General features: G+C 36.0%; 3 protein-coding genes across 5 annotated transcripts; 1 reads left to right on the top strand and 2 right to left on the bottom strand.

The window, feature by feature from the left end:
• The first annotated feature begins 308 nt into the window (after nucleotides 1–308).
• LOC106347539 (actin-12-like) lies at nucleotides 309–2,565 on the top strand. Of its 3 annotated transcripts, none has more exons than XM_013787104.3 (5): nucleotides 309–496; nucleotides 894–962; nucleotides 1,029–1,422; nucleotides 1,548–2,161; nucleotides 2,257–2,565. In XM_013787104.3, exons 2-5 carry the CDS (start codon nucleotides 903–905, stop codon nucleotides 2,320–2,322), a joined length of 1,134 nt encoding a protein of 377 aa, XP_013642558.1. In that variant the 5' UTR covers nucleotides 309–496; nucleotides 894–902; the 3' UTR covers nucleotides 2,323–2,565. The 3 variants fall into 3 exon arrangements, with proteins under 3 accessions (XP_013642558.1, XP_048590732.1, XP_022543173.1); XM_048734775.1 differs by lacking the exon at nucleotides 309–496 and adding an exon at nucleotides 522–599; XM_022687452.2 differs by lacking the exon at nucleotides 309–496 and adding an exon at nucleotides 614–750.
• Nucleotides 2,465–4,002, bottom strand: LOC106347537 (epsin-like). The gene is made up of 4 exons (XM_013787103.3): nucleotides 3,685–4,002; nucleotides 3,436–3,558; nucleotides 3,136–3,297; nucleotides 2,465–3,052 (listed from the first exon to the last, which is right to left on the bottom strand). Exons 1-4 carry the CDS (start codon nucleotides 3,825–3,827, stop codon nucleotides 2,584–2,586), a joined length of 897 nt encoding a protein of 298 aa, XP_013642557.2. The 5' UTR covers nucleotides 3,828–4,002; the 3' UTR covers nucleotides 2,465–2,583.
• A 7,851-nt stretch (nucleotides 4,003–11,853) lies between these two features.
• Nucleotides 11,854–13,386, bottom strand: LOC106347541 (fasciclin-like arabinogalactan protein 4). Its single transcript, XM_013787106.3, has one exon. The coding sequence runs from the start codon at nucleotides 13,264–13,266 to the stop codon at nucleotides 11,995–11,997; it is 1,272 nt and encodes a 423-aa protein (XP_013642560.2). The 5' UTR covers nucleotides 13,267–13,386; the 3' UTR covers nucleotides 11,854–11,994.
• Nucleotides 13,387–13,665: the final 279 nt, after the last annotated feature.

Below are 13,665 nucleotides of genomic sequence, written 5' to 3'. Positions count from 1 at the left end.
ATTTATTTTAAACCTTTTCCCTTATTTGCTTTTTTGCTTAGATTTTTTTTTTCCTTTCTAGTACTATCTAATAGGTGCGTCCGAAAATAAATGATAAGTTTATAAATATTTAAATAAAGATGCTCTATTACTTGAAAAAAAGGAAGACTCCAATATGAGCTTTAATCTATTACTTGGACGGAATTCAAAGCCATGAGTTTTTATATATACTTACTGAAAGGCCTAAAACATAAAATCCCAAAGAGGGTCATGCTTTCAGCCGGTAACCCCCTATTTTCCGGTAAATAACAACCGCAACTTTCTATCAGACCAGTGGTTCTCTGAATTCTGGAACCAAAAATAGATGGACACGTGTTGTTACAGGCTGGGATATTGGAGTAAGGAAGAAAACTAACGGTTTAGAACCAAAAATAGTAGAAAACTAAAGATATTAAGGGACAAATGCGGGTGTTTCAAGCAATCTTCTCTTCTTCTTCAGCTGCATAAATTTCATCAGGTAGATGTTATTTCATTTCTTTATTGGTTTTCACAATTTTCTTTAATTGTTTCGAATTGTGTTGTGTATTTTAGACTAATCTTGTAAGGTAGCATTTTTCCAGGTATATCGATATTAGTGGGTTAAATGAAAGATCATCTAGAAAGGGAACAGAAATTCAAGGATCGAATGTCCATAAACATTAAATATATTTTGATTTGGTATAAACTAATGAAGTTGATTTCAGAAATGCGAGATTTCTCAATTTTAGCAATGTACTGGTTACATTTTTATTTTATTTTTAATTTATATATTCAGTTGACTTGTTACCGATGGTATTTCTATCTTTGATTCATTTTCTGCTTTTTAATCGTTTTATTTTTATTTGTGTCATTGCTATGTTCTTCTGTTGATGTAGATTTGAAAAATGGCGGACGGTGAAGATATTCAGCCACTTGTTTGTGATAACGGGACTGGAATGGTCAAGGTAAGCAAAAGAAAGCTTCTCTAGATGATTAAAAACTATATATATATTCAACTCTCTTGCTCCTAGGCTGGTTTTGCAGGTGATGATGCTCCAAGAGCTGTGTTCCCGAGCATCGTTGGTCGTCCGCGTCACACAGGAGTGATGGTTGGAATGGGACAAAAGGACGCTTACGTTGGAGACGAGGCACAATCCAAACGTGGTATCTTGACTCTCAAATACCCGATCGAGCATGGAATAGTAAACAATTGGGATGACATGGAGAAGATTTGGCATCACACTTTCTACAACGAGCTGCGTGTTGCCCCTGAAGAACACCCGGTTCTGCTAACCGAAGCGCCTCTCAATCCAAAGGCTAATCGTGAGAAGATGACACAGATCATGTTTGAAACATTCAACACCCCTGCTATGTATGTCGCTATTCAAGCTGTTCTCTCCCTATATGCCAGTGGCCGTACTACTGGTTAGTACACTTATAACCATGTTTCTTTAGTCTATTCAGTTTATTAAGTAATTAAAGATTGATATGGCTTGAATTTGAATAACATGTGGTTCGGTTTTATTTCTGTTGCATATTCTTTTGGTTAGGTATTGTGTTGGACTCTGGAGATGGTGTGAGCCACACGGTTCCAATTTACGAGGGTTATGCTCTTCCACATGCAATCTTGCGTCTCGACCTTGCAGGTCGTGATCTAACGGACTACCTCATGAAAATTCTGACAGAGCGTGGTTACTCCTTCACCACAACTGCTGAGCGTGAAATTGTTAGAGACATGAAGGAGAAGCTCTCTTACATTGCCTTGGACTATGAGCAAGAGCTCGAGACTTCCAACACCAGCTCATCTGTCGAAAAGAGCTTCGAGCTGCCAGATGGACAGGTGATTACCATCGGGGCAGAGCGTTTCCGATGTCCTGAAGTCCTGTTCCAACCATCGATGATCGGAATGGAAAATCCAGGAATCCATGAAACTACTTACAATTCAATCATGAAATGTGATGTGGACATCAGGAAGGATCTTTATGGGAACATTGTGCTCAGTGGTGGAACCACAATGTTTGGTGGGATTGGTGATAGGATGAGTAAAGAGATCACTGCGTTGGCTCCAAGCAGTATGAAGATCAAAGTGGTGGCTCCACCGGAAAGGAAGTACAGTGTCTGGATCGGTGGCTCTATCTTGGCTTCCCTCAGTACTTTCCAGCAGGTAAACAAACTCCATACAAATCTTCTATCATAGTCAAATGTTACTATTTTGGTTATAATGTGTGATACCACCAAAATGTGTCTCAAATTGTGCAGATGTGGATTGCAAAGGCTGAGTATGACGAATCTGGACCGTCGATTGTTCACAGAAAGTGCTTCTGATCAAATTCACCAAAGTGATTATCATTTTTTTACCCTAAAGCCAGTTTCCATCATTGCTTACTGGCCTTCTCTGTGTTTTCGGTTATTTTTCTTCCTCATTGTTTACTATTATTATATAATCTTGCCTCTGAAGTAAATCAAGTTTAAGAAAAAAATACATATCAGTAACTAACATAGTGTTATTGTTATATTCGTATACATTTTGGTATGCAAACATCACATACATGCCGAGATTTATTTATAACATATTCAGCTTGTGTTCTAATCAAGCAATAAGACGATATGCTTATTTTCATCATCCGTAAATGGATGGTTCTCTTCTTCTTCTACTAGATCTTGACCCTCCTTTTTATCACAACCCAAAAGTGGGTTTATCTCTGTGTTCTCCTCATCTTCAGGATCCATATTTTCTTTCATACTCCTCCCCGATTCCTCGTTCGGGTCAATCACTAACGGCTGAGGGAAGTGGCCGGTGACATTAGGAGAAACCATTGTGTTGATCTCTTGGTCATCTTCAATGTACTTGGTGAAGTTGTAATTGCTTTTCCTACAGGAGGAAGATTCTTGTAGGACTTCATTCTTTGAAGGCTTGCGATTGAAGCTACCAAAACCTTGAATCCCTCGAGACAGCTCGCGAGCTCGCTTCCTCTCTTCCTTGAGCAAATCTCCTTTCTCAAGTAGCCTCAAGACCTTCTCTGATTTCCTCCTAACAGATAATCCCCAATTAAACCTGCCAATAGACAAAAACTTATAGCAGTTAGATTATTTTTCAGACATTAAAACATGTTCCACCGTAAACCCTAAAACGAGTACCCTTTCTCGTCGATCTGTTGGAAAGATTGCATTTGCGAGATAACATCTGTATCGCCTTGAAACTCATCTGAGACGCTCTCTGGTCCATGAGTGAGCAAATGTTCAACGACTATGAGCGAGTTATAAGCCATTCTCCAGTTTCTTTGATCAAACTTTGCCAATCTATTAACACCAAACAACAACAAAGCTCCATAAATCAGTAACATAAATACATGTCTTATTTCAGTACAAAATTATTTGGTTAACCTCTCTTCCAGAAGTTATTAAATAAAATAAAAACTGGATAAGTGATATTGGGACCTTTTGTGCAAGACATTGACAATCTGCAAGTAATCTTCAAACTCAAAAGCTGCCTTTGAAATGGATCCTAAGGTTTGTGTGTTTGGACCACATGACTCTCCATCTGTAGCTTCCTCAGTCATTCTTCAATGAAATTATTCACATGATAATCACATACACATAGATTAGATATCAATAAATCCATCGATCTCATGAGTCAAAGAAGTAAAACCTATTACAAGAGAAGCAAAAGAAAGAAAGAAAACTAACAGTTGAAGAGGAGTAACGTCGGTGAGAGCTAAACGCGCAGTTTTGAGCTTTTCTTTGAAGAAAAAAGAAGCTTGCTTCTTCAAGTCAATGAATGAAGGTGTTCCCATGCCGATGCTGCTTCGATTTCTGCTCATCATCGACATCTCTCTTCAAATTATTATCAGTTTGCATATGAGGCTGAGAGAGAGAGGGGGTTTAAACTAAATGTCTATATTTTCTAGATTGGTCATTGAATAAAGAGACAAATAAAATTAAATAAATCAAGAAAAGTCCAGATCTGTGATTCAAAAAGGTCATGAGTTTGAAAATTTGAAAGATCGTTTACTTATTATGGCTACATGGGAAAAGTCAGCATTATAGTACCAAATGCAATTACTTCCACATTTATTTCCTAACCGATCTGATGTGATTCATTCTATAAATCACAACTTCGTAACTACGCACAAGTATTTTTAACGAATAATTCAGTTTAAAAATGAATTATGTAGTTTAAAAACGAAATTATTTATTTATTGCATATGCAGAATTTGCATTGAGAAATTGGTTTCAGACTCAAGCGTATTAACAACTTTTGAAGGAATTAATACAGTTAAAAAACAAGGAGTTAATAAAAAGAAGATATATGGGTTTGGGTAAAGCTTTCATGTTTTCAATATAATTCAGTAGATGATAAAAAAATGTTAAAAAATGTTTTTTTTTTAATACTTCTATAGTGGAAAATATAAAGTGGTTACTATGGTAGCAGTGAGTAAGCGACCACAGAGTATAAGCTTCCTTCTCTACACGGAGTGATTGAATCTGGAAGCAGTAGAACTGGCCGTACACTTTGAAAACTGAATCTCACGAGACACGATTGGGCGGTTCTTGACACCCCGAAAATCTAGCAAGAAATTGACCAGAGATATACAGTAGATCTGGACCATCGGTCACAAGTTAGTGGAACCCACAGCTGCCCCTATCAAACACGATATTCTTCAGATGAGTTTACTATTTAACTGATTGGATTCCATTCTTATTTCTTTCTGGGAAAATTCACCATTTCACAGAAATCTATTGTGTCTAGTTATTGTTTTTTGTCAACTCCGATTTTTACTAGAGCTTAACAGATGGCAGAAATACAATAACCAAAACACGTGTATATAAATAATTCATTATAAGCTACATGTTTCTCAAAAAAACATGCAGATTGGGAACGCTTTTTTTTTATTGGGAACGCTTTTGCTTCGCAGCCGATCAAGTTTTCAGACTTTAATCCACTTTGATTTGTACTCCTACATGAAGCCTCTTTCGGCTTTTGCTGACGCTAATGATTAGAAAGCTTACATCTTCGGAAAATAAGTAATTACTCAATCAATTCAAAAGTAAATCATTTGTTGGACCGCTCTAACTGAACGCCAAACTCTACTAAACCCCTTCTGAAGCAACTTCATTTAATCCACCATCACCTTCATCTTTTACAACAGGAAAACGTGACTTACCGGCAAGACAAAGATCGGGTGAAGACTGATTGAAAAAAAAGAGAGAAAGGAATCTGAGTACATATCCTTAGAAGAAGATAAGCAAACACAGCAAATCAAGATTTCATTTAAGCTCGAAAAAGAGAAAACACCAGACAAACTAAATCCAGTTTAGCCGGAATCAAAATCACCCCTCAAAAAGTGGAATTATTATGAAAAAAGACGTTGATAAGTAAATAAATTGAAATAAAGGATAGTTCGTCCTAGCTGGTTTCTCTCTCGGGCACGGAGTCCAAGACAGCCGCACAGCAAATTTCATCCACCAGAATGAAGGTCTCTCTCCGGTGCAGCTCCTCCTTGTCCTAACCGCAAGCCTCTCTGCCGTTCCGACGATGTCTCACTCACCATCCCGAAGCTTTCTCTCTTCTCAAAGAATGGAGTCATCTGCAGCTGCTTCATCTGAGTCTCTCCTACAGCCTGAACCACCAGATCCAGACCTTGACATGGTGTTTCCAATGGATTCTCCAGTCCTTGTCCCCTCTGACCCTCCTCCGGTTCTCCGCCTCAAACTCACGGCACCCTATCATCGGTGGGGCCCGTCGCTTATGGATCTGAACCCTCGACCTCCGCCTGAACCTCCAGACCCACCGGATCGAGCCACCCTTTCACACTCCAAAACCTTCACCATCATCACCATTGAACAGTTATTCCCTCATCTCGAGCTCGCTTTGGTAGATCCAAAGAACCTTCTGGTTATTTTGGTGTCTCACTCTTGGTGGGCTCTTTCGTGTGACGTTGTCAACCTCTTCGTTTCAACTATAATCAAACCGAGGACTCTTGATGTTTTTGTTCTCGTCTGATGGTTTGAGGCTCACCAGAGCCGGGTCTAGCGTCATCTCTCTTCCCTGTTCCATCCTTTCCATCATCCATGTCTCGCCTTCTCCACCCTCCAGAGCGTTTAAGCTCGGCTTAAAACGATATCCTGAAAATCCATGCCATCAACCACCGCAAACATACTTTCCTTCACAAAAAGTTGTAGATTTGGTGTCCGATGTAGGTGGGAATCCACTCCGGCATCCATCTTTGAACCATGGGTTTATGAATCTGGCGTCCGATGTAGGTGGGAATCCACTCCGGCGTTCAGCTTTGAGCCATTTGTTTGTGAATCTGGTGTCCGATGTAGGTGGGAATCCACTCCGACGTCCAGCTATGAGCCATCAAAAGCTAGTAAGGTCATGTTGTCGGCGCACAACTTTCACTTCCTCATCTATTGTGGAGAGTACTTCAATACCATGTCTCCTTTCTATGAATGGAGAAAATTTCTCGGATTCTTTTTCGAGTTTTAGTTTCAGTTTACTCACCGGTTTGTTACCTTGTGGAGCGGTCTGTACGGGGCCTGAAGGTGCAATCGAGATTACTTCGGGTTTTCTCGTTGGTGAAGACTGTCTCTCAACATCACTTGTGAATATCTCTCAGCTGTCCGACTTTGTCGTGGAAGCTTTATCGACGCATTCAAACCTGGTGTTAAATCTGCTGTCAACTTCATATGAAGATTTATCATGCTTGTTTCTTTTGGCTATTGTAGTTTATAAATTGTTTTCAAGAGGATGTTTAATTCCCTCATGGCTATGTAGTCCTTGAATTTGAAGTTAATGGAAGTTTGTGTTTCAAAAAAAAAAAGTAAATAAATTAATAAACATCGTGATCTGGTTACATTAAGAAAGAAAATGCACCCAAACCCTAAGATTGTTAATTACTTATTTTCTTAACTATAGATTTGACGCCATTAAAAAGAAGTAGAAATTTTCTTAACTATAGATTTTACCTGTTCAAATTTATTTTTGGTTACATTTACCAAAAACGACCGGTGACTAAGGGAATGAGGAGGAACACTATGTTTCTTAATATTCTTTAAAAATTTTACCATTCGTGAGGAATATATTTTCCTTTCCATTCCTCTTCATTTCTTTGTTTGTAGAGAATTATAGAACAAATTAATTTCTCATTAATTTTGATAAGGAACCATCATTCCTCATCATTCCTAAAATTTTATTTTTACTCATTCCTTTCCTATCCATTCATGTTGTTCATACTATGGTTATTAATCACACCTCCAATATACAAAAGTCTTGAAACATAACTTTTTTTTAATAAATTTAAATTACCTCCCTAAAATGGGCATCATTACAACAAGTTCATACAAGGATTTAAGCAAAATCGGTACAACCACAAGACTTGATAAATTAGACACATCAGACACACAACCAAGTTGTTGGGCGCAACCCCAGATCCTTCCATCATCACCATCTCATCCGGGTTACTCCGAGGGGAGTTTGCGCTCCCACTCTCCTCCTTGCACAAGTTGTTGTAGTCTCTTAAGCGCGATTGAGGATAGAGGGTATAGAAACCATACATAGTATTTATAGACCAGACGCAAATGCGCAACCTCCGTAAGAGAAACGATGGGCAGAATTGGTAGCATCCAAAGCACAGAGATAAGGGTACCTGCAATCAAAATGAGGGAATAAAACCTGCCAAACAAGTCAGGAAGACCATTATTCGGCACTAGGATGGTCAAATTCCACGCGTACTGCCACTGAGACCGAATTGTTACAAAACTACTTCACCTTGAAAACGCATAAGTGAACAAAATGTTTGACGAGTTATGTAGTTGAAAACGAATTATGTAAGTTACACTTGGTTACAAAGTGTTAAAATATATCAATACTATTAAAAGGAAAGGAGTTTTAAAAAATCTACCTATCAAAATTGTTTGGACTCTTTTATTTAACTCATTATTTTTTGGTCTTACCTTAAACTTAGACTAATAATATGTTACCATATATTTCTCTAACAATAATTTATTCAATTCCATTATTTATTCAAATACCACTCCTAAATCTTAATCATTACTATTACTATATTTACCATTTTGACTTTTAATTGTAAAAGCATTGAAACTAATGTTTTACTAGATGATAACCCGCGCTCTGCGCGGAATGATTTTTTTAAAATATATTGTATTTAAATATTATAAATAGTATACTTTGCTATGAATAACTTTTTTGTACATTTGAATCTTAGGAGTGGACATTCGGGTACAATTTGGTTTGGTTCGATTTGGTTCGGTTCGGTTTGTTTTGATCTTTGCAAGTTTGATTTAATTCGAATCTTTGCGGGTTTGGTTTGAGTTTGGATTCGGATAACTACTTTAACTTTAAAAACAAAATAAAATTCATATTTACTTTAAATATCTCAAAATCTAAAAATAAAAATAATATATAACATATAAATTAGAATAATGTATGCCAAAATACTTAAACTTAAAATAAAATTTGGTTTATCTTAAATATTTGGATATGAAATAAATAGATATTTTAAGTAATTTTGGTATTTTGAGTATCCTTTAACTATTTTAAACATGTACTTTTAACTATTTATATATATTTTTAAGTACTTTGGACAACTTAAAAACATCTTATATATTTTGTATATTTTTTAAATATTAAATTTAAAAATAATTAATATATTTAAGTATATATATATGGTTCGAATATATTCGGACACCCGAAATATTTTGTTTCGGATCCGGTTCCATTTTGGTTCTCTAGATACCAAAATTTTGAACCCGTTCGGATATCTAACCAATTTTTATTAAAGTTCATTACTACCTTTGGTACGATTTTTTGGATTCAGATTTTTTGCCCAAACCTATATTTTTTATTGTAGCAAAATTTTAAACAAAATTGATGATGATTCGTATTGATTTTGGGTATGCAATCATTTTTAGGCCAAAATACATTCTTCTATGTACGTGGCACATCTAGTTAAGGAAAACAATGGACTGAACTAAAGAAAACATTACCATTTCAGATTTTTAATCGACACTTTCAAATTATTCATTTTCGGTATTGTGACGAAGAGAAAGGGGGTAAAGGTTACGAAAGCAAATTTGTTGTGCAATCCATATTCTCGCTAGATGATTTCAATAGCTTCTAAATAAATCTTTGGTGTATCGACCGAGATTTAGTAATTTATAGACGTTTAAAAAAATTAAAATATAACATATAAGAAAAAAATCTAATTTTTTTATTATATGGTTAATGTGATTGTTTAGTTTATTTTAAAAAATATAAACTTTCAAATATGAGAAAATATCGTGATAAATAAATTGTATTATGTTGTTATCGATTATTTGGTGTGCAAGTCAAGTTAGTATGAATAATATCTTGTTAAGAATCTTGTAGATAAGGATTATATTTTTGAAATATTTGCTGAATAATATCTTTGTAATTTTCTTGTAGATAAGGATTATATTTTCGAAATTAGTAGTTACAAATATTTTTTAAATAAATAATACATGTAATTCCTAACTTATACTCTATTTTTTTTTAAATAGATTTTTATAAATAGATATCATATTTTGACACTTTTGAAATTATATTATTGACTTTTATATAATGACATGTATCTCTAAATCATGTGTTCATAATGGCATGTAAGTTAAAGAGGAACCAAACATATACATGTTCGGTATAGAGAAAATTATATGATGTTGATAAGAGAAAATTATAAATCAACTTAAAGCAAAGTTTAATCTATAGGAGAGTTATTGAATTGCTAATATAATTGTAAATATACAATCGGTATAGTTTAATAGAGTAGATAGAACATAATTCAATAGAACATAATTCGTTTGGTTGTTATAATATAATAGATTGTTGGTTTAATTTAAGTTATCTAGTTTTAATTTTATTGTATAATTAATTGTAACTAATAGGATATGGTCCATAAATTATGTAACACACTAACAAACTTGAAACAGTCCAAAACTTAAATGACAACTTCAATAGTAGATAAATTTAGGACTCTATTTTAATAGAGTAGATATTATCACTTTTATTATATAATATATAATTTAAAGCAAAAGAAGTTACACAACATATATGTGTACATTTTAACTTCCTCTTTCTTTTATAATAACGTAATCATATCATATATAAATTTTCCCACTAAAATCTCATATTATATACTAAACTTTCAATCGTCTATATTCTGATAGATATTTTTATATTTAAAAATGTGTTTTCTAAAAATATTTCATCAACCATGTTTTTGTACAATAACGTTAAAAATCTATATCAAAAGGGTGTTGGACCCGATATGGATGTAATGGGTCCACATCTGTTCGGGTATTTAGGATCCTAAATAGATTCAAAAAATCTGAAAAATATCTGAAACACGAAAATTACTTGAAACTCCAAACAAATACCCAAAAAATTCAAATACCTAAAAATTCAAAATCTTATTCAAAATCTGACACTGAACTGAAAATACACAAAATTTTATCCAAATACACAAAAAAAAATTTAATTTGAAAATTTACCTGAAATCAAAAACTATAATCGTAAACCAAAAATCTAAAAAAAATATCCATAATGCCGGAAATATATTCGAAATATCCAAATATACCTAATAAACACAACATATTTATGATCAGGTCTAGGGTAGGACCGGACTCAAACAAAGACATGTGGGTCCAAAAAAAACCTCACTAGATTATCTTCTCTCGATCTAAACTAAACCTATATTTCCGGGTCGGTTAGGTTTGTTTTTTTATCCGGATATAATTCTTATGCCTAAAAAAACTTACGTAAAAATGTACATATAAAATATCAAATAAACTAATTCATAGATTATATAACTGTTAAAAAATATATTTTTTGATATAATAAGATTTTGTATTATAATATAATTCAAAAATACGTTTTTTAAGCGCGGGTCAAAATCTAGTTTTGTGGTTATAGGAATAGAAATAAAAACGTAAGTTAGGATATTTTTGGTTTAAAAATTCGATTTAGAGTCATTAACAGCTTAAAGGAATTAATAAAGAAAATAAATAAATTATTTTTTTTAGAAACTATAAAGCGGTTAGTACGGTACTAGTGTGTACGCGACCACAGAATATGACATCTTCTCTTTGGCGAGTGAATACGGAAGCAGTAGTTCTGACCGTACATCCGCCCCTGCGCAGTCGGTAATTAGATCTGAAGATCCGACGGCTCTAGACGCCATGAAAATCTAGCGTGAAATTTGATCTGGGAGATAGTAGATCTGGACAGCGTCGGTGCACAAGTTAGTAGGACCTACACAACTGTCAAGCACTGACTATATTCTGCTGAGTTTATTATTATTTTTTTGGTCGAAACTGAGTTAATTATTTAACTGATTACTTTCTAGTGAAACTCACCACTTCCCAAATATCTATTGTGTTTTGTATAAATCCACGTATTCACACCTCACAGAAATGGAATTATTATCATGGTCGCAATAGTTTTGGCGAAATTCATCACTCCCCAAATATCTATTGTGTTTTGTTATAAATCCACGTATTCACACCTCACAGAAAAGGAATTATTATCATGATCGCAATTGTTTTGGCAAACAGTAAACAAAGAAAATAATTTTTTTTTTTCAAACAAAGAAAATAAATAACAGATAAAGTAATAGGATACGTCATGACTTGGTTACACTTGCATGTTGAAGTAAAAACGCACAACAGTCGTAAGTTTTTTCTTTTTTTTTTTAAACTACAGATTTAGATGTCATTAAAAGAAGTAAGGACTACAAATTTTGTTTTAACTATTTAATAACATTTGCTTACAATCTACCAGATCGATTGGATTAATTACAGGTAAAAAGACGACACTAGTATCAAACTGAAAATGACCCATTTTATATATCAGCGAGTTGCTTTTTTTTTTTTCTCAAGAGTTACTAAAATAACATTATGACCGTAAATAAATGAAAAACTTTAATATATGGCAAAACATAATGGAATAAATACGAAAAATCATACCAGGAAAGCACACCAAAATGCTATACACCAACACAAGTAGAAGAAAACCCGAGTCCTTTTTACCGTGCTAGAGGAAACTACCTCACCCGGAGGCGCTACTAATCGGGACGGCTGATCATCGGAACCCTCTGGGGACAACGAAACTTCACGTGGAGGAGTTGTTGTGGCAGGAGTACTCACGGGTTGGCCCGATTTTGGAAACAGCTCCTTAGGCAAAAGCACTTTGGATACTCCAAAAACAGAAACAGGGTTCTGATCAAAAGCCGTTTGAGTCACAAGAGCTAAAACCAAACCCGAATTGATAGTAACGATGGATCCATTAACCCGGGAAATGTTGAGAGTGTAGGAACCGGCTCCCATAAGCTCAGTAGCTAATGTCGGGTTAACCGGATTGGTTATAGATTCGAGCGAACCGAGTGTGTAATAGGAATTGAGGACATGGAATTTGAGGACGATGGCTTTTTTATCCGCCGGCAAGGACTGGAGGTTCTGGTTTTCAGGGAGATCGGAGAAAGCGGAATCCGTGGGGACAAAGACGGTGATTCCGGCGCCATGATCGTCGTTTTCTAATTCAGTTATGACCCCGGAAGCGACGAGGAGGGAGAGAGCAACGTTGAAGTTGTGACCGTTGATTAGAATCTGAGTCAAATTGATTCCCGCCGGAGGAGGAGACATTCCCGAAGTCGGCGGAATGAGAGTCTCGGAGGCGGTGAGATCGATTCCGGCGGGGACGAGGAAGGAGTCGACGGAGAGAACAGTTATGTTGGGAGGTTTGGTTTCGAGGAGCTTTAAAACGGTGACTGACTTTGATGAGCTAGGGGATCCGATAGTGACGGAGCCAGAAGCCGGGTCACGTGTGACATTAACGGATCCAGATCCGGCGAAGACATGGCCGGAAGCTTCGTAAAGGGTAGTAACTGCAGATCCAGAGGGTGAGATACGACGGAGATCAGAATCGGAGAGGAACTGGAGCAAGACATTGAAACGAAGGAGATCTGCGAGTTTAGGAGGAGATAGGCGGCGCGTGAAGTCGACGGAGGCGGAGGAGAAGTGAGAATTTGGCACGGCGAGGAGAGTGAGTGAGTTTCTGCCGGAGAGTTCGGAGGCGATGCCGGAGGAGACAAGGAGGTTGGAGAAGGAAGATAGATTGGGGAAAGAGGATAGGACGGTGGTGACGTTGATGGCGGCGGCGGTGGTGGAGAGTAGGAATAGTAAATAGACGGATGCAGGAGATGCGAGATGGGAAATGAAATTCACGGTCGCCATTATTTGTTGAGATAGGTAATGTGAGTGGTAAAGAGGAGGAAGTGGATGGAGAGAGAGTGTCAAGTGTTGATGTGGTCACAAGATCTGGTTCACTGCCTATAGCCGGTAAGAACCGGTCGGCCCGGTATTCTATGAGCTTAATGGAAGCAACAAAAACAAGTCGTGGTGGCTCTTCCTATATTTGTGATCAGTGGCGAAGCCACGCCTAAGTAAGGAACCATGGTTCCCAAAGGAGAAAACAGGCGAATTGAACAGAACAAGAATGGATCAAGTGGATCTAGCGGTTCTAGTGCTGATCAAACGTATCTAACGTTTCAAATATTGTACATGTTTAAAATAACTTTGATCAAAATTATATTATCATTTATATTTCATAAGTAAAAGTAGTTATTTTTGAGC

This window comes from Brassica napus, chromosome A6 (assembly GCF_020379485.1).
Source record: "Brassica napus cultivar Da-Ae chromosome A6, Da-Ae, whole genome shotgun sequence".
Taxonomy (NCBI): Eukaryota; Viridiplantae; Streptophyta; class Magnoliopsida; order Brassicales; family Brassicaceae; genus Brassica; species Brassica napus.
The sequence above is the reverse complement of the archived record's forward strand: the minus strand, read 5'-3'. Positions and strand labels throughout refer to the sequence as shown.

Excerpts from the sequence above, each read along its gene's own strand:
- LOC106347537 (XM_013787103.3), bottom strand. The coding sequence starts at position 3,827 with ATGTCGATGATGAGCAGAAATCGAAGCAGCATCGGCATGGGAACACCT. Across the intron at positions 3,298-3,435 it reads GTCAATGTCTTGCACAAAAG|ATTGGCAAAGTTTGATCAAA; the intron begins GTCCCAATATCA and ends TGGTGTTAATAG. Across the intron at positions 3,053-3,135 it reads CAACAGATCGACGAGAAAGG|GTTTAATTGGGGATTATCTG; the intron begins GTACTCGTTTTA and ends GTCTATTGGCAG.
- LOC106347541 (XM_013787106.3), bottom strand. The coding sequence starts at position 13,266 with ATGGCGACCGTGAATTTCATTTCCCATCTCGCATCTCCTGCATCCGTC.
- LOC106347539 (XM_013787104.3), top strand. The coding sequence starts at position 903 with ATGGCGGACGGTGAAGATATTCAGCCACTTGTTTGTGATAACGGGACT. Across the intron at positions 963-1,028 it reads ACGGGACTGGAATGGTCAAG|GCTGGTTTTGCAGGTGATGA; the intron begins GTAAGCAAAAGA and ends TCTTGCTCCTAG. Across the intron at positions 1,423-1,547 it reads TGCCAGTGGCCGTACTACTG|GTATTGTGTTGGACTCTGGA; the intron begins GTTAGTACACTT and ends TCTTTTGGTTAG.